The sequence below is a fragment of the Colobus angolensis genome, unplaced genomic scaffold, assembly GCF_000951035.1.
Source record: "Colobus angolensis palliatus isolate OR3802 unplaced genomic scaffold, Cang.pa_1.0 Scaffold14, whole genome shotgun sequence".
NCBI lineage: Eukaryota > Metazoa > Chordata > Mammalia > Primates > Cercopithecidae > Colobus > Colobus angolensis.
In genome coordinates, this window is record NW_012114488.1 from 2815887 (window position 1) to 2834469 (window position 18583).

The window sequence follows — 18583 nt, forward strand, 5'->3', positions numbered from 1 at the left end:
CTTTCCCTTGAGGGTATCACAAATGTCTTTTAAGTTCTTACTTACAGATTTTCCATATAGTAGTTAACTGCATATTATATCTAACTCAACGTCTAACTGCCTAGGATGTGTACAACGCTAATGCGACTTTGTGCCAGCCTGCTGTCTTTTCTCTGCCCCCAGGTTCTCAGAACATAGAAAAGTGTGAGGCACACTCACATTTAATATATTGTTAGGTTGTTTGTTTTGAGGCAATGTCATCCTTGTTAGCATAAGGCATTATATTCCTGAATAGCAGAATACTCCTCCGTTCATGAAGTTTGGTCTTACACATTTTCTATATTATTGTACAACAAATAAAAGACTTTAGATTTCCTTATATAAGTATATTGACAGATGACTAATCAATGTTTCCTATGTTTTATAACTATGATCAATAACTGTAATTTTTTTAAAGGTCCTCCTGGACCCCCAGGTGAAAAAGGAGATCGAGGTCCCACTGGAGAAAGTGGCCCACGAGGATTTCCAGGTCCAATAGGTATGGTAATTATAGCTAATCATATACTGTGAAGATAGATGATATACATCCAGGTACATGTATAGGGGAGGATCGCTATTTTATTTATATCCTGCAGAGGGTGTGTGTGTGTGTGTGCAAATGTTGGTGGGGGATAGTAACTGTTCTAGTAGCCTAATCATATAATGTACTAAATGATAACCATTACTCATGATTTTTGAAGAAAATAAATGCTTCAACCAGAGTAACCAAATGGAATTGTTCATAAGTCTAGAGAATGACATGTATATAATAGATAGCAAACAGTATAAGGCAGACCTAACCTTAGATCATATGTGAAGGGGAGTACAAAAATTATCTTTGCACCAAATAAATCATCCTCACATTTGCAAGCTCTCTCATTTTTAAGGCATAAAAACTCACACTAGTAGTGAGTTATGAATCACAAGCAAATTGGACTATATTTCTTATGTAGTATTTGGAATATATCTGTTTAAACTAATGAAATCTGAATGTAAATTTTGGCTAAAATAGGGATGACATATCTTTGCTGACAGTCACTCTCTGTGCTTTACTAAGAGCAAAACTGTTTCAAATTGTTTTCCTCTAAGTTGTAATCTTGAAAGAAATATTTTAGAAAACGACCATAGAAGACACAGAAGAGAGAACATGAACTTTCTTTGCTTGAAAAAATAAAAAAGATAATAACATGATTGTCATGTTAGCCTTGGCTGGAAATGAAATATCCTGCATGCTGTTTGATGATAGGAAGTATATTGCAAGGTCTAATTATAACTAGAATGGTTTGTGTTACCAAAAAATGTCTAAATACCACGTACTTCATCTTATTTTTCTGTCTTTTGATGATATAAAAAGTTCTTCTTTCTGATCAATATATTGACTAGCCCTGGTCACATCAGAAAAATAATTTTTGACAATGAAAAGCATGAACTTGATAGCTACCTAAGCAGATACATGTATATGTGTGTATACATATATAGTGTGTGTGTGTGTATGTGGCATATTATATGTGAAGATAGATGATACATCCAGGTACACGTGTTTTATATTATGTATATAAAATAGCAATCCTCCCCATATATATAATATGCCAGGTCAGATGGTACTGGCATTGGTGTGCTTTTGAATGCCTTGCCAGGAAAGAACTTTTTTCAGGAAAGCCTTTCTACTTGACTAATGCTAAGCAGATACTAACAATGTTGCATTAATGTCATAAGCAGGGGAAATAATCAGTATTAAATCTGCTGCCAGACTACTGTTGTCAAGGGTCTGTTAGCTCCTCCATACAAACTGCAATTGTCAGAGCTCTATAACTCAACCGTGAAAGTTCAGTCTGGGCTACAGCTTGCCATACAATGCTTCATCTTGGGAAAATCTTCTGCAGCTGTTTCCGAACTATGAATATATGAAATAGAAGGATTTGTAAATTTCAGCTTGTGTCTTTGATTTTGTTTTTTGTTCTTTTTTTATTGTAAATTTATGATTTGTCATGGTTTAAATTTACAGGGTAAAAAGTGATGTCATAATTTGTTGCTTTTGGTACTGCTCATTTACATACATAGGCATTACCCAGTTCCTCATAAAAGACAGGTCGAGTTCCTGGGGTAATCAGATGACTCTTTTAGGGTATCAGGTTACCATTTAGTTTGGTGCACTGCAAGAAAAGTATTCATAATATCAGGCATCTTTCCTAATGCATTATTCCCTGATTACTTGCTACATTCTGTTCATTTCTCCACCAGATTGTCTGACTGCCTTGTATCTGATACTGAAATCAGGAAGCAAAGAGTATATGATGGACAATCATAGTAATTCTACTTTCTAAACTGAACAGGTTTATTACGTCCCCGTCTGTACATCCATTTGAGCCTACTAAACTCAGCTTGACCAAATCAGACTCATCTAGACTCACCATGATGATGCAAATATCTGCAAAACCTAAATGGCTGTCCTAGTAGCCTCAAATAACTAATACATTAAATATAGTAGAATTATTACTGATATACTACGGTGGATATTATGTTTACATATGCTTTATTCCCCAAATAAGAACAAATTTATTTTAGAGGACTATTTCCTTGAAAGCATGTTAGGGAGAATGGCCTATCACTTTTCACTCAAGAACTATGTGCTGAGCACTTTCTCCAGGCCTGGTGTTCTACAATACCCTGTAGAGTATGTGTAAAGAGATACAGAATCTCTGAATTCACAGAGCTTCCAGGATGATAAGTAATAATATAAGTGAGGCAAATGTCATGATCAAGGATTTTTGATCTCATGTGCATTCCTTTTAAGGGGCCAATTTTAGAGTTGTTTTTCCATGACAACAATGTTTTGAAGGAGAAACAACTTTCTTTTCTAAAGGAATCTCTGTGTGGGCCATCTAAGGAGCTGTTTATGTCCATGTGATCAATAACAAGGTAGTTTGACCTGTAGGCATGGAAGGGGCTACCTACATGAGATGTCCTGGGAGAGAACTGAAGGCTCCTCTGACTGCAAACTTTTCATCATCAGCCAATACTATCTACTTTCCTTACATAGTCTGAATTTTCCACCATAGGAATCGTGTCTCCGGAAGAGAAAATAAAGGTCATCTTAACCATGGATATTGGAAGAGAGGAACCATATTTTATTAATGTTTATATCCACATATATCTTTACCCTGGCCCACCCCTTCTCATAGGCTGTGGCCCAAGAAGGCCTCTCCCTCAGGCTTCAACACGGACAGGATCCCTAAATATACACCTGAGTAAGGAACGTTGCCTGGCTCCAGGCTGTCGCTCTACGCCTGAGTGTTGAAAGCGGGTTTCTTCTGGAGGTAACAAATGGTGCCAATGAATCAGACAGTGTCACTGCTAACTGTGTACATATCATTAAATAAAACTAAATTTAGAAGCCTTTACAACAGGCTGGTGAAAATGATGAGGATGAGGAGGGGGGAGAGGAGAACAAGAAAAGCTAACATTTACAAAGTATTCATTACATGTCAGGCAATTTTCTAAGTGGCTTACATGTATGAGCTCTTTTAATTATCACATCAGCCTGATGATGCAGAAACAAATAATACACCCGTTTTACAGGTGCAATGCACAGGGAGGTTAAATGACTTGCTCGAGGTCAGTCAGCAACTGGTAAGTGGCAAAGCCAGTATTTGAACCCCAATAGGTATGAGTGCAGAGTCCATGCCCTTAACCAGTCTGCTACATTGCAGAAAGGAGCCAGAACAGAGCAGGACACCTAGGATGTGTGAATAATTATCAGACCAGCTTTACGTAAGTGATTTGATCACTGGGATCTTATGGAACTATCTCTGTAAAATGATGGATTCTTATTGGAAGATGTCTAATGTCTCTTGGAACATCCCATGGCTGAGATTTCATGTAATTGTACTTATATTGTCCATGAGTTAGAAGTAGGTGCCAGGCCCTTCCCATTGCCACAGATTATTGTAGAAAATTAGTTAATTGCCTCCAGAAAGCCTCAGGGAATCTGATCTTATGCAATAAAGCTCAACAGCAGTGCTTATATTTTGGGGACAGCATTTTCAAACATCATTAAACAAACAAGTCACATAACTCCATAGGCCATATAGAGTCTGCTTAACCATCTCCCAGAACAGAGCTCTATGACTGCCTGATTTCTATGCAAGTATCTCATATGCTTCATTTACAGATTTATTTGCTCTCCCATTGAAAATGTACTTGATTTGTAGTTGAACAACCTTGATTTTTAGTTGAACAGCTATGTTCTGAGCATCACTGTAAGGTACTTGAGAAGTCAGCATTGGAGGGGCTTTTCTGATGCTCCTGTCTAAAGCAGGCACCATGGCATTCTCTATTCCATTACCCAGTTTTTCTAAAATTATAACCCCCAAATTACCATCTTTCTTTGCTACCTTTCTCACTATCTGTCTCTCATTGTTTCTCCACTCTGGAAGATCTGTTTGGATAAGGATATTTTTAACTGCAGGAATGTACTGAGACTGGTACAATATATATTTCTTGAATTAATGAAGGAAATAGTAAAAGTGAAGGTTACTTGTGAATGGCACTCTACAAAGAGTAGGGGAATGTTTTCAGATGTTTTAAATTGGCAGAATTTACTGTCAGTGTTTTTATTTGTAAATTTGAGTGACAGGTCTCAGTAACTACAAGTGCAGCAGTCTCACTACCTTACTTACATAGTGAAGGAAGGTATAAATATTAATCAGCGTGTACTGAGAACAGATGTTAGGTCTTTGTTAGGCTGTGTACTATGAAGTCCAGCCAGTATATACTACTTCGTAATTAAATTGAGTTGAAATGTCCTGACTTTACTAATATTTCTATACATAGTTTATCACTTTATTGCTTTGGAAGTTTGATTAATTTCTGTTGTAATCAAAGTTTTATACTGGGTTAAATAATATTTCTTAGTATTAAGAATAATATACTTCTTAAACTGAGTGCCTCTTAGAGGGAAGTTAGCCCAGTTTTTGGTGTCTCTATTAATAAACCTCAAGAAAAGATTTTTAAAATATATTTAATATATATAAGCACTGTCTTCTGGAACTTATGAACCAAAAGTAATATTCCAAAATGCTGGTGTTGGGAAAAGATGTGTAATCAATTTCTTACAATGTGCCTCCCAAAGGGATCAAGTGAAACTGGGTGAATGAGATCTCTCTGAATTGATAATGACACAAAATAAGATGCCGAAACTGTTACAATAGTTTATCAAGAACCACTGAACTCTAGGATAAAATATTTTATTTCACAGGAATATAACATTTTCTTTTGTATGCAGTTGTTATGATCACCATAGTAATATTGGGTAAAAAAATAGCCATTTTCAGTTTTAATTTAAGCATATAAAACCCTAGATTTGTTTCAGTATATCGTACATACTCGTAAGTAAATCTGTGTATCGTGTGTCTGTGTGTGTGTGTGTGTGTGTGTGCGTGTTTATGTTTATTTACACTGGGATTACAATGAAATATGTAAGAAGAGGTCCATGATAGATAAAGTAATATATTTCAGAGCCAAGACACCAATTTATTTTATAAACACTCACTGATACTTTACATTGCTTGAGTTATATTTTTTTCTAAGGCGAATCTTAAGAATTCAATTTTCAGCTTTTACATTTTCAAGTTGTCATTTCAGCTACAAAAAAATCCTGCCATTTGATGATTACTGGTTGACTACATAAGTCTTCTGGTTACAACTCCAAGATCTGTTTTTTCTAATGTGCTTTTATTTCTACTAACAATATGTTATTTTTTGAGTAGCTACAATGTGCTGAATGTAGTAAGGTTTATATTTATTGCTTATATTATCTTTCAATGTCAAACATTAAATTTTAGGAAAGATACTATTCCTTCATTTGGAGATTCTCTAATTTCACATTCACTTATAAAACTAGATGTTTTCATTATGCTCTCAAGTCTGTATGAAAATGAATTATTACCTCCTTTTTTTCTTCATTAATAATGTAGGTCCTCCAGGTCTTAAAGGTGATCGGGGAGCAATTGGCTTTCCTGGAAGTCGAGGACTCCCAGGATATGCTGGAAGGCCAGGTATTACAATAATGTGTATTTTCTTTATGGAATATGTAGAAGAAACACCAAGTAATTTATATATATACATAATGTTGTATATGTAGTATATATATTTTTAAATTCTTGGATGATGAAAAGTGGTCATTGTGTGAATACTGGTATTCACATGCAGTTATTTTGTGGTCTAAAAATGATTTCTGAAATCACATTTTTGAAACTGACTTCTGTTCACCTGAGGAAAGTTTCTATATCCCAAAGGAAAATCATTTAAAAAAACACACAGGATTTATAAACTCTTCACAATAATAAATCATCACGAACAATGATATCCATCTTTGAACAAAGACAGTTGAAAGACTGGCAAAGAAAAAAAAAAGAAGCAAAGTATAAATACCCATTTAACCACAACTTGCCAGACTTTGTGAAGTTACAGTTAGCAAAATACGGAGAAGTCTGAAATCCTATCCTCTGCAAAATAAATTGTCTGCTATTATCTACTAGTGCTTAATCATCAGGGTTGTTCAGCATTTTGAAATGTACACGCATGATGATATTATTTCCATCAGCTCTGCCAGCAGCCTAAGCTTTAATTGCAAACTTTGAACAGCAATTTTAGAAAGAGCTAGGCTTACTGTCCCCTAATTTCAAAGTGAATAATCATCAAGAGAATAGAGTCAGACCAAGTGCAGAGGTGAGCACCTGTAGCCCCAGCTATTTGAGACGCTGAGGCGGGAGGATTGCTTAGCTCAGGAGTTTGAGACGAGCCTGAGCAACATGGTGAGGCCCTGTCTCTAAAAAATAAGAAAAAGAAATAAAAGGAATAGGGTCCCTATCACTGAGGTATTTTAAAAATACATTTTATTTTTAGAACAGTTTTACATTTATAGAAAAACTGCACAGAAAGCACAGCGAGTCCCCATAAACCACCTATGCACACATGGTTTCCTCTACTATGAACATCTTGCATTAGTGTGGTACATATGTAACCATTAATAAACCAACACTGATATATCATTATTAACCAAAATCTATAATGTACATTAGTGGCCACTGTTTGTGTTGTACATTGAATGTGTTTCAGCAGAGGTATAATGTCATGTATCCATCATTACAGTATTAGACAGAAGAGTTTCACTGCCTGAAAGGTCCCCTGTGCTCCACCAACTCTGTTCCTCCCCACCACCATCTCTTGGCAGCCACTCTTCTTTTGACTGACTCCGTAGTTTTGCCTTTTCCAGAATGTCATAGAGTTGGAATCATTCAGTATGTAGCCTTGTCAGATGGACTTCTTTCACTTAGCAATATGAATGTAAGGTTTCTCTATGTCTTTTCATGGTCTGATTGCTCATTTCTTTTTTTTTTTTTTTTAAGATGGAGTCTTGCTCTGTCACCCAGGCTGGAGTGTAGTAGCATCATCTCGGCTCACTGCAAGCTCTGCCTCCCGGGTTCACGCCATTCTCCTGCCTCAGCCTCCCAAGTAGCTGGGACTACAGGCTCCCACCACCATGCGCGGCTAATTTTTGTATTTTTAGTAGAGAAAGGGTTTCACCCTATTAGCCAGGACAGTGTCGATCTCCTGACCTCATGATCCTCCCGCCTCGGCCTCCCAAAGTGCTGGGATTACAGGCATGAGCCACTGTGCCTGGTCGCTCATTTCTTTGCATTACTCAATAGTATTCCATTTGATGGATTTACCACAATTTGTTTATCCATTCATCTATTAAAGGACATTTTGGTTGCTTCAAAGTTTTAGGCTGGGCGTGGTGACTCACACCTGTAATCCTAGAACTTTTGGAGGCCAAGGCAGGCAGATTACTGAGGTGGGTGGATCGCTTGAGATCAGCAGTTTGAGACCAGCCTGGCCAACATGGTGAAACCCTGTCTCTACCAAAAAATACAAAAATTAGCCAGGCATGGTGGTACATGCCTGTAATCCTAGCTATTCAGGAGGCTGAGGTGTGAGGATCACTTGAACCCGGGAGGCAGAGGTTGTAGTGAGCCGAGATCATGCCACTGCACTCCAGTCTGAGTGACAGAGGGAGACCCTGACTCAAAAAAAAAAAAAAAAAGATTTTTAGATATTATGCATAAAGCAGCTATAAACATTAATGTGCTGGCTTTTGTGTGGACACAAGTTTACCTAGGAGTGTGATTGCTGGATCAAATGGTAAACATATGTTTAGCTTTGGAGAGGATTATTTCATTCATTCACCCAGTGCACACAACTTGATGAGGGGTCACTGTGTGCTGGGGATAAATACAGCACAGCTGCTGTTCTTAAGGAGCTGGAGACAGAAAGAAATGCATAAGCAATTAGCTATAATGCCATGCGGTAAGTAAACAACCTTGGTGAGGTTGGACAAAATGCTGTATGGAAGTAGAGAGTATGGAGTGAGTAATTCCATACCGTAAGAAAATGTGTTACACAGAAAATAGTGTTTGTTAGTGCCAGACTAAAAGAGGCCTAGAATTTCTTTAGGTTTGTATTTCTCAAACTATAGGAGGCATTGGAATCACCACAAGGATATGTTAAAACAGCTTACAGGACTCCACCCCAGAGTTTCTGATGTGGTAGGTCTGGGACTGGGCTTGCATCCTCACCAATTTCCAGGTGAAGGTGATGCTATTGGTCCAGGGACTATGTTTTGAAAACTATTATGTTTAGGTGGAAAAAAACAGCGGAGAAAAAGTAATCAAGCACAAAGAAAAGCAAGGTCAGAGGTAATAAGTCCCTTGACAAAACATATCCTTAGGACATCACTTCTTATTAAAAGACACCAATCTGGTAGAGATGTGAGCAGCAGTGCTGGGTGCTGCTCTAGTTGTACTGCAGACTAAAAGAAGGAACAATACAGTCTCTCCTCTACAAGAGTCTGAAGAAGGTGGTAAAATTAGAAATAAATCCAACAATTGTCAAAAATGAAATATGTAAAAACAGGTCCATGATAGATAAAGTAATATATTTCAGAGCTAAGACACCAATTTATGTTATAAACACTCTTTGATACTTCACATTGCTTGAGCTGTAGTTTTTTAACAGCCTGGACTATGTGAATGACATCAAAAATGTTATCAGATTCTGAAGCAGAAAGTTCAAAAAGAACATCTTCCATCTATTTTCTTCTATTCTCCCTCCCACACTCCTTTTCTTCCCACCTTGCCCTTCCTTCTACATGGATTAAGTACACACTGTTTATAAGGATACAGTGTTAGAAACAGGGAAATGGAAAGTAAATAAGACAGTCTACAACTGAAAAGATCCACAAACATGAGAAGAGAAAGAGAAGACTTCATATTTTGTCCATGCATAGCAGATCTATAGAGTAGTGCATTTATAAGACCTGACATATTTACTTCAGAAAGTTTGGAGGATTTAATTGAAGTGAAACCTTGCATATCTTCAAAATCCATAGAAGGCTCTGTTCTACCTTGTTCAACAAAGTAGAACTTTCAGCATGCAAATAACGTGCTTCTGTCCATTTTGCCTCTTGAAGTTCATTCAAAGCCTGATTGTGTCCCTCAGGGTAAGTTATGGTCATTTTCAGGATTATCTAAAATATTAGACCATACACAGTTCATTTATTAATTCAACACATTTACTGAACATTTTCTCTGTGTGATTCACGGAGCTATCTACAGGTGGTTGAACGCATGAGTCTGAAGTTTTGAGGAGAGGCCAGAGATTAAAAGACAAAGTTTAGCTATGATCATATAAATATTCTTCAGAACCCCTGATTTTAATAATAATTTATGGGTAGCGAGAGAGTGGGAAGGTACAAAGAGAAGAGGCTTAGCATAAAGCTTTAAGTAGTTCTAGAAGTACAGGCTGAGATGAACGAAGTAGCAAATGGAAGAGAAATAGCCCAACTGAAGAAGAAAACCCAGAGAATAGAGCATGAAAAAAGACAGACAGAGAGAGTTTCAAAGGTGGTCAAGTAAGGTGAAGTCTACAAAAAGCTCTTTGCAACTGCTGCTTTGGGGATGTTGCCATTGTTCAGAGCAGATTCTGTGGGGTGGGGTGATAACCAGATTAGGGTATGTGGAGGAGGGAATGGTGGATAAGGGTTGGAGATGGGGTACAGCCAACTCTTGAGCTGCCTTGCTATGCAGAGGAGGAGGAAGAGATGCGCTTTTAGTTCGTTTTGTTTCATTGTTTATTCTTTGAAGGAGGGATCTGAGTACCATTTAAATGCTTATGGAAAGATAAAATAGAGGAGGAGTGGCTGAAGACAGAGGAAAGCAAAGCAAAAAGATAGTGTAGGGTTAATGAGAGGGTATAAGGTGAGGAATTCAGGGACCAGGAAGATGCACTAGGCTTAGGAGAGAGGATGATCACATTTAAAAATAGCTTAAAAAAACGGGGGGTGGAGAGGCGGGCTACAGCTGCAGAAAATTTGGTTACTATAATTAAGGCATGTATGCAAAAATGTCTAACCTAGTATCTGGCTCATAGAAGAGGCACTTAAAAATGCTTGACATCATGATGATGTTATTGAAGACACCTCCTCTTAGATTCTTTCAAGTTAGACTATCCTCTTACATATGACCTGGTTCTTATTTTTAAATGGCTTTTAGAAATATAAGTTACCTTTTTTAAAAGAGTAATACATAGGATAGGAGATAGTTAACTCTAGGTTTGGACCAAGCCCTTGCATTCATTTTTTACCAAAGGTATCATTCTGAAGGGCCAATTCATTCCTCTCCTTTAGAAAGGATATTTTTGATATTTTCAAGTGTGAAAAAAAATTTTCAAGTATCATCGGTAAGCAAATCTCTGAATCATGTTAAAATGATACAAAACATTTGTTTATTTATAAGGGGATAAGGCATTTCATTTTACCATCTTTAAGAGGAAAAGTCACAGTGGTGTAAGAACAAAAGCAAAATAAAAACATGAAACTAATTTTTTATTTATCACAGAATCTGAGAGCTACAAGGGCCTTTCTTGGGTCAGTGCTCTGGCTTAAGCATGTCTGTTCTGAAATATCTAAGACAAGTTGCTGTGTGAAAAGACTTCTAGGAAAAATACATAGTTTCTTTCTCTTTTCTCATTGTGAAGATAATGTTGAAATAATGAAATTAAGCTTGCTTATTATGTTCTCTTTTATGAAAAGAATTAGAACTGATCAGTTACACTTTAACTCCTCCCTTCCCAAATTTTTAACAGTTTCTTAGACCTTTTTCCTCTTGGACAATCTGAAAATTTGGTACTATATTTTATTAAAGCATGCTCTCAAAAAATAGGAAAGGTTTTGGGTGCTTTGTGTTAACAACGATTTTTGCCAATTTAACAGTACCTGAAACAACTCAATTACAATTAAGAAATGAATGTAATGATATGAAGTATAATCACATTATGCAAAGCAATTAGAGAATTAGAAATTTGGTATTATGACCCTGATATAAAATGGCTGACATTTCATTAAATCTTCAAAATACAATTTCAATTGGGAATAATTTTTACTCTTTAAGTGCCTCAAGTCTCATGATACTAATTCTATACATTATATGATATATATGTATTTTTTTAAGTTGGTAAATTAGGATCCAAAAATCTTCTCTAAGAAATATATAATGACACATGTTCAAAATAAAGCACAGATGAAAACAATGTAAACTAGAGAAATCAAAAAAACATATAAACACTAAAATTATATATAATTGTACCCTAAAAAATGAACTGAGATGACAAAGTTTTTCTCTCATTCCCTGAGAATAAAATCACAGAGAGAAGATTCCAGCTAAACTTTAGGAGGTAAAGAATAGAAATAAGAAGAACTAGATCTTTTATGTGTATCTTTTATGGGCAAAGTGCGTAATGAACAGGTAACTCTACAATGGAAAGCATTATTCTTTTATTTCCTAGAAGAATAAACTTTAGCTCAGAAAGATTTAAAGACTTGTCCCAAGCCACATACCCAGTAAGTGGCAGAGCAAAATAATTCAACAGAAGGGTTTCTAAATTATTACTATTATTGTCTCGAAGTCTATGATTGTTAAACTGCATCCTCTGAGCTCTAGGATGAAAAGTTTGAAGGTTCTCGATTTTGCTGGAGGGAATCAAAAACATATAAAAGATTTTGACTTAGAGACAGAGCACTCAGATCAGTTCTACATTTGTGTCAAGACAATACTTAGCAAGATCTGATTGTATCTTATGGTTGTTGGAAGAAAAAATCACTAAGCAGGAACAGCGCCAATCTTATGAGATGAAATATCTTCTTGGTACTAAAGAAAGATCTGCAGACTCGTTTAAAAATCAACAGTGGGTGAAGTAGCAACCCCTTGGCAAAGACCAAGATCTAGCAGTGTTTCCGCATCCATTTGAAGCCCTGACCCTCGTATAAAATATTTGTACCACACCCCTGTATAAATGGATGAGATTTCTCCAAACCAAAGGTGATCATTCTAGAGATGAGAATGCTCCAAGGATCTTCCTACCTTCTCCATGACTAAGAATCTCAACACTCCCAGAAATTCCTTGGCAGCCCAGTGTTGGGGGATGGTACACTCTAAAGAAATGAAAACCATAAATTGTAATGTGAATAGAAGAATGGGATGTGGGAGCTGATGGAAGGCACTGGACTTCCTGGGAGTGTGAGTAAGACCAGTCAAAGAAAGAGAAGAAAAGGACGATGAATAAGTACAAAACAAACTCCTTATTCTTCAGATTTGCTTGATTTAGGAAAATGGGGCATTTAGGGCCTTGTAAATAATTTGAAATATCACAATACTGAGTTCAGAATGGAGCTTCCTAAGTAATAACTATTATTATTATTAATGTCAATGCTATTACACGTTTCAATATCTGTCAGTTCTTATACATTTATATTTTAATTACCTTGTGACGATCTGTCTGCAGTTAAAGCAAACATTGTGAATTGCCCTGATTAAAAACAAATATTTTTTTTCTTTTCTCAAGGAAATTCTGGACCAAAAGGCCAGAAAGGGGAAAAGGGGAGTGGAAACACACTAAGTAAGTACATAGTATTTTGTTTTCTGTGTGAATTCTTGTAATAAGTAAGTCTATGATACTACAGATCTGGGCTTGAGGCAAATGTTGGGAACTTCAGCACAGATCCATAGAGACTGTATGGAAGCCAAACATAATTTTCTACAAATAAGCGTGCTAATTGGGGTAAAACAAATACATTCTATTATACAACTCTTTCAATCTCATTATCCATTTGTCTTGTTTTTCTGATGAACACTATTTTCTAAATATTCCACATAGAAAATTGTTCAATTTTCAAGTCAATTTCTATTCACTGAGGGAAAATCAAGCTTATGAGTAGAAACAATTACAACCTCCTTCCTTACTAAATGAACCCTTAAATATAAGAATTTGGACAGTTTTAAGAACCCTGAAAACTTACCACTCTGAGGCTGGGGCTTTTTGTCTTGTTTATTTTACTAAAAACTTGAAATGTGGTATTCCATGTTCTAAACCTTTAAACCTGCAACAGAATAGATTTCACAAGAATATTTGTCAATCTAATGCTGACCTCATGTTACGATATAAACAATCTGCTAATTGGACCTTAAAAACTGAGTATTAGATGAGATGTCTTCTATGTGCCATGCTGTAAGTCAATTGTTGTGTCTTGGCTCAATGTATACTGATATGATGAAAGGATTATGAAGGGGAATGTGGAACGCCCACTTAACTTCTCAGAATCAAAAGGCTTCCTGTTCTGTATTCCCAGTAGGAACTACATGTGATGGGTATGTGTCTATGTGTTCATGGATAGCTGATACAAACAGGGTGATCATATTTAATCATCAGGGGTCTGTTTCAGACAGATATTGGCAAATCCTTTTATGTACCAAAATCTAGCAGTTTTTAGTTGTAATCATTATCTAGAAATATACAGTACCAATTCCTCTGTCTTACAAAACCTAATTATTTTAACCTAGTACTGTGTAGGTATGCCATATTTAGGCAAAGTAGGGCATGCTCATGAATACCACCCATTAGAGTAATCATTAGTGTAATCACGATGCTTTCAAAGTACAACAGAGATTTGTGTTTCTTCTGAGTACTTTAGTGTTACTTAATGAGTATTATTGTTATTATTATATTAAAACAAAGAAGCATTAGTCTGTCTTTTCTCCATTGTATCCATTTGTTCTTTAAAGTGGTCACTTTTGCCTGCTGTATACTTTTTTGTTTGGTGTTTTTTGTTTGTTTGTTTGTTTTGAGATGGAGTCTCACTCTGTCACCAGGCTGGAGTGCAGTGGTGCCATCTTGGCTCACTGCAACTTCCACCTCCTGGGTTCAAATGATTCTTCTCCTGCCTCAGCCTCCTGAGTAGCTGGGACTACAGGTGTGCACCACCACGCCCAGCTAATTCTTGTATTTTTAGTAGAGATGGGGTTTCACCATGTTGGCCAGGCTAGTCTCGATCTCCTGACCTTGTGATCTGCCCACCTCGGCCTCCCACAGTGGTGGGATTACAGGCATGAGCTACTGTGCCCAGCCCACCTGCTGTATATGTTTTACTTGACTTACTTCTTTCTTTCTCCTCTTTACTCCATTTACTTTCAGCTGAGCTCCTCTTAAAAAGTTCTCCTTCTTATCCTTATGTTTATCATCTCTGCCTTTATTTTATCTTTTGTTTTTCTTTATCTCCTTTTCCTGAGGCTTTCTCTGAGCTTCTTAACATTGAGTCTAGTCAAGCTTTGCAAATAAGGAGCTATTTTTTTAATTTTTAGTCTGCAAACAGCACCCCACTCTCTTGCATCACCTAAGGTTATCAAATGCTTTGAACATTTTCTTCAGATATGTTCAGAAATGTTTTCAGTTACAGATATTTTAATGGCTATTTTGGAGTTTATGTACATACTTTCTTTGAGGAAGCAGTAAGAGTGATGTTTGTAGATAGCCTCTGAATTCTCCACCAGGCCCTTCCTCCTCAAATAGAGTGTATAACAACTGCATAATGCTTAAAAAAGAATGATACACATAAACATCTAATGTGGTATATTCTGCTTTTTGCTGATGTTAATATGTCAGTCATCTGTCCATATCATTATATATGGCTCTACCTCTTTTCTCTCAATGGCTACACATTATTCTATTACTCAGCTATATCATAATTACCATAATATAGCCATTCACCCCTCTCATCCTGAACACTAAATGATTTTTGTTTGCTTTGGTCAGACTTTAATAAACAATACTGTATTCAACACTCCAATATATAATATTGTGGGAATACTTTTTAATAGGGAATTTGCTAGAAGTAGAATCAATTGTTCAAAGGTTATGTACATTTTACCCTTTGATGAATTCTTGTAAATGGCTGCTAAAAGCTTGTACCAACTTATTCTGTATGAAAGTACCTGATTCCCCATATCTTTAGTTAATTCTGGTAGGTGAAAATGTATATTGAGTTTTTTAATATGCATTTTTAAAATTTTTTCAGGCTTTCTTTAAATATGATTAAAAATAATAATTAATTTCCTCTTTTATACATGTGTCAGGACCAGTACAACTCACTGATCATGTGAGGGCGGGGCCCTTTTAAGATCAGGTGGGTTGGGCGGGACATCCTCTGCTACCATCTCATTAAAAGGCCCTTCACCTCTGGACAAGTCATCTGCACAACTGACTTCCAAGATCCTTTTGTGACTCCTCCAAATGACCTTGGTTCCCGTGTTGTACCTGACTTCCACATGGCCTCCTCTCCTGCTCCCTGGTGCTGTTTGGGTCTCTGCTCCCACGCTCATACCTCTACTTACTCCAGTTACGCCACCATCACTCCTCTCCCCTCTCACCCCCAGCCTAGACACCTCTCATGCATGGACTGGAGGGCTGCTCTAAGCAGTCCTCAGTTCTCTGTCACCCGTTCACCTTGAGTCTTGAACCCAATTTAGTTTATTGAGTTGTAGGAGAACTGCTGTGTTCTCACCCTAACTTGGAAGAGTGATGTTTCAGTCAAGCAAAATGATTCCTACCATACCGTGTAACACTTATGTGAGGCTCTGTCCTAAATATCTCAATCACCAATATGTAGTTTGGTAGTATTTCTCATCATGCTTTGCTCATCTGCAAACTACAACTAGGGTGTGAATTTTAAGTGAATCCTATCTAAAACTCGTACAATGATAGGAAAAATCCATTGGTTTTTCATTTGATTTTTACTGAGGACTCAGCTCAGTCTTAAATGAATACTGGTCTTTTTCCAACGCATTTTTGATCCAAGTAAAGCCTGTGAGTCAAGGGCTTTTTTTTTTTTCTTTTTCTTTTTCTTTTTTTAAGAGACAGAGTCTCGCTCTGTTGCACATTCTGAACTACACCCATTCACCTAGAGTCTAGAACCCAATTTAATTTATTGGGTTCTAGGAGAACTGTCACGGGTACTGATAATATGCAAGTTCTTTCTATTCAAACATTATTCTCAACCAGAGATAGGGATGTCGGAAGAAAATCCATTTATTCACTCATTAATTCATTAATTCACATGTCCATTGTGTACCTCCATGAGCTGGATATAACAGCTAATAAGAGAGATACTGTCTCCGGTTTTACAGAGCTAACTGTCCCTGAGAGATGTAGACAAATGAACAAGCAATTACAATACATCTAAGCTATATTGGGGGAAGAATAAGGCTGGATAGGTATGCAGAGGAGATAAAGAGTTTTTAATTCCTTAGAATATTTTTTAAAAATTGATTCTGAGTTTACCTTCTCATCTTCTTATTTTCTAAATTACAGTGTGTGTGTGTATATACATATATATATATAATATATGTATATTTTATATATATATTAAAGTTTTGAAGTGAAGTCGAGCTTGGGCAATTTATCCAACCCATTTAAACCAAAAATAAAACTTTTCTTATATTACCTGGTCATTTCAAACAAAAACATTTTGATCATGAAAAAGAATACCAATATTCTTTTGTTGTAAAAAGCTATTATGGGATTCCATGTTATATTTTTGGTTTCTCTCTACTGATCAACAGACCACATTTTCACAACTCTTCTTTCCTTTAAGACCCAAGATTCATACAATTAAGATGCTAGTAGAACTCTAGATAGTAGGCCTATGTGTATCTCAGCATTTTGATTTCCACCTTTGTGTGATGAACATATTAACACCTACCTCACAGGGTTGTTGTGAGGATCAAGTAAGATACTGTGTGTGTGAAGATGCTCTATGAAATCATAAAGTGCTTTAAAGATGTAAGGTATGCTTCGCAGTGATCTCTCTGAACTGGAATAGCTTTTCCTCATTGGTATAATGCAGACATTTTAAATTTGTAATCAGAATAGGAGTGAAAGCAAAATGAAAATGAAAGAAGCTGAATAAATGTCATGGCAAAAAGAGAGATGCTAAAGAAAAAGAGAAGATTTTACATTAGATAGAGCAACGCAAGTGTGACCAGATCGCAAATCAATGAGTTTGTCTGAGTCGAGCAGAGGGGCATTAGTTATAAATAAGCGACTAAACAGAGTACACGCCAGAGGCCAGAAGCTGTCACCAGAGGTCAGAACAAAATGTCAGGCTAATAAAACAAGAGTCCAGACTCTGAAGGACAAAGCATGGGCCCAAGACACTGCTGATGAGAAAATTCCCGGAAAGGTTGAAACAAGTTAGAGTTGTCAATGGTACTCTGGTTTTATGCCTACATGACATTAAAATCTCCAGAAGTAAAAGGGAGAGAAGAATTAGCCGCTTGTTCAGATACTCCCGAATATTAGCAGGCTAGCAACATTGAATAGCCAGTTTACACAAACATCTAGAGATAAGTTGTATCTCTTTTTCCTTGGTTTAATTTGATGAATACTCCCGAATATTAGCAGGCTAGCAACATTGAATAGCCAGTTTACACAAACATCTAGAGATAAGTTGTATCTCTTTTTCCTTGGTTTAATTTGATGAGACCTCCTGTCCCATTCTGCACTGGAAGTCAGGTAGAGTATGAACAGCTTTCTTCAGCAGACCTTGGTCCACATCAGGCACAGGATGGCCTCAGTCCCAGAGATGCTGGGAGACAACTCCAGGAATTCAGTTAAAAAGTCATCTGACATCCTAGACTAAATAAAGATTTTTCAGTGTGAAAAACTAATGCAAACTTTTCAAATTAGGGAAGAAAGTCTTCTCTTCTCTCTTTAGACAAAAAAATGGATGCTGAATGCCCTGTTCAAATTATTGGCACAAATGGCACAAATTTTATCAACTTTAAAAATGTATAATGAAGAGAAAAGAAGCCTGCAATAAGCTCTAATGCTAGTCATAGTGAATTGTCTTCTGTGTTCTCACCTTAACTTGGAAGAGTGATGTCTTAGTCAAGCAAAATGATTCCTACCATAAAACATAACACTTGTGTGAGGCTCTGTCCTAAGTGTCTCAATTACCAGTACATGGTTTGGTAGTATTTCTCATCATTCTTTGCTCATGTGCAATGAGACTACAACTAGGATATGAATTTTGAGTATCCTATCTAAAACTCAAGCAATGATAGGACAAAATCCATTGGTTTTTCATTTGATTTTTACGGAGGACTCAGCTCAATCT

General features: G+C 36.6%; 1 protein-coding gene across 3 annotated transcripts in view; it reads left to right on the plus strand.

Annotated features, from left to right (window-relative positions):
- The window catches only part of MSR1 (macrophage scavenger receptor 1), an 87837-nt gene that overhangs the window by 38911 nt on the left and 30343 nt on the right, over positions 1 to 18583 (plus strand). For 2 of the 3 annotated variants that reach the window (XM_011934892.1, XM_011934891.1), the window contains exons 6-8: positions 437 to 517; positions 5994 to 6074; positions 12979 to 13032. In XM_011934892.1, coding sequence (XP_011790282.1) covers positions 437 to 517; positions 5994 to 6074; positions 12979 to 13032 — 216 coding nt within the window. Of the gene's footprint in view, positions 1 to 436; positions 518 to 5993; positions 6075 to 12978; positions 13033 to 15542; positions 15847 to 18583 lie in introns of those variants that run through there. The other variant, XM_011934893.1, reaches the window with a different exon arrangement.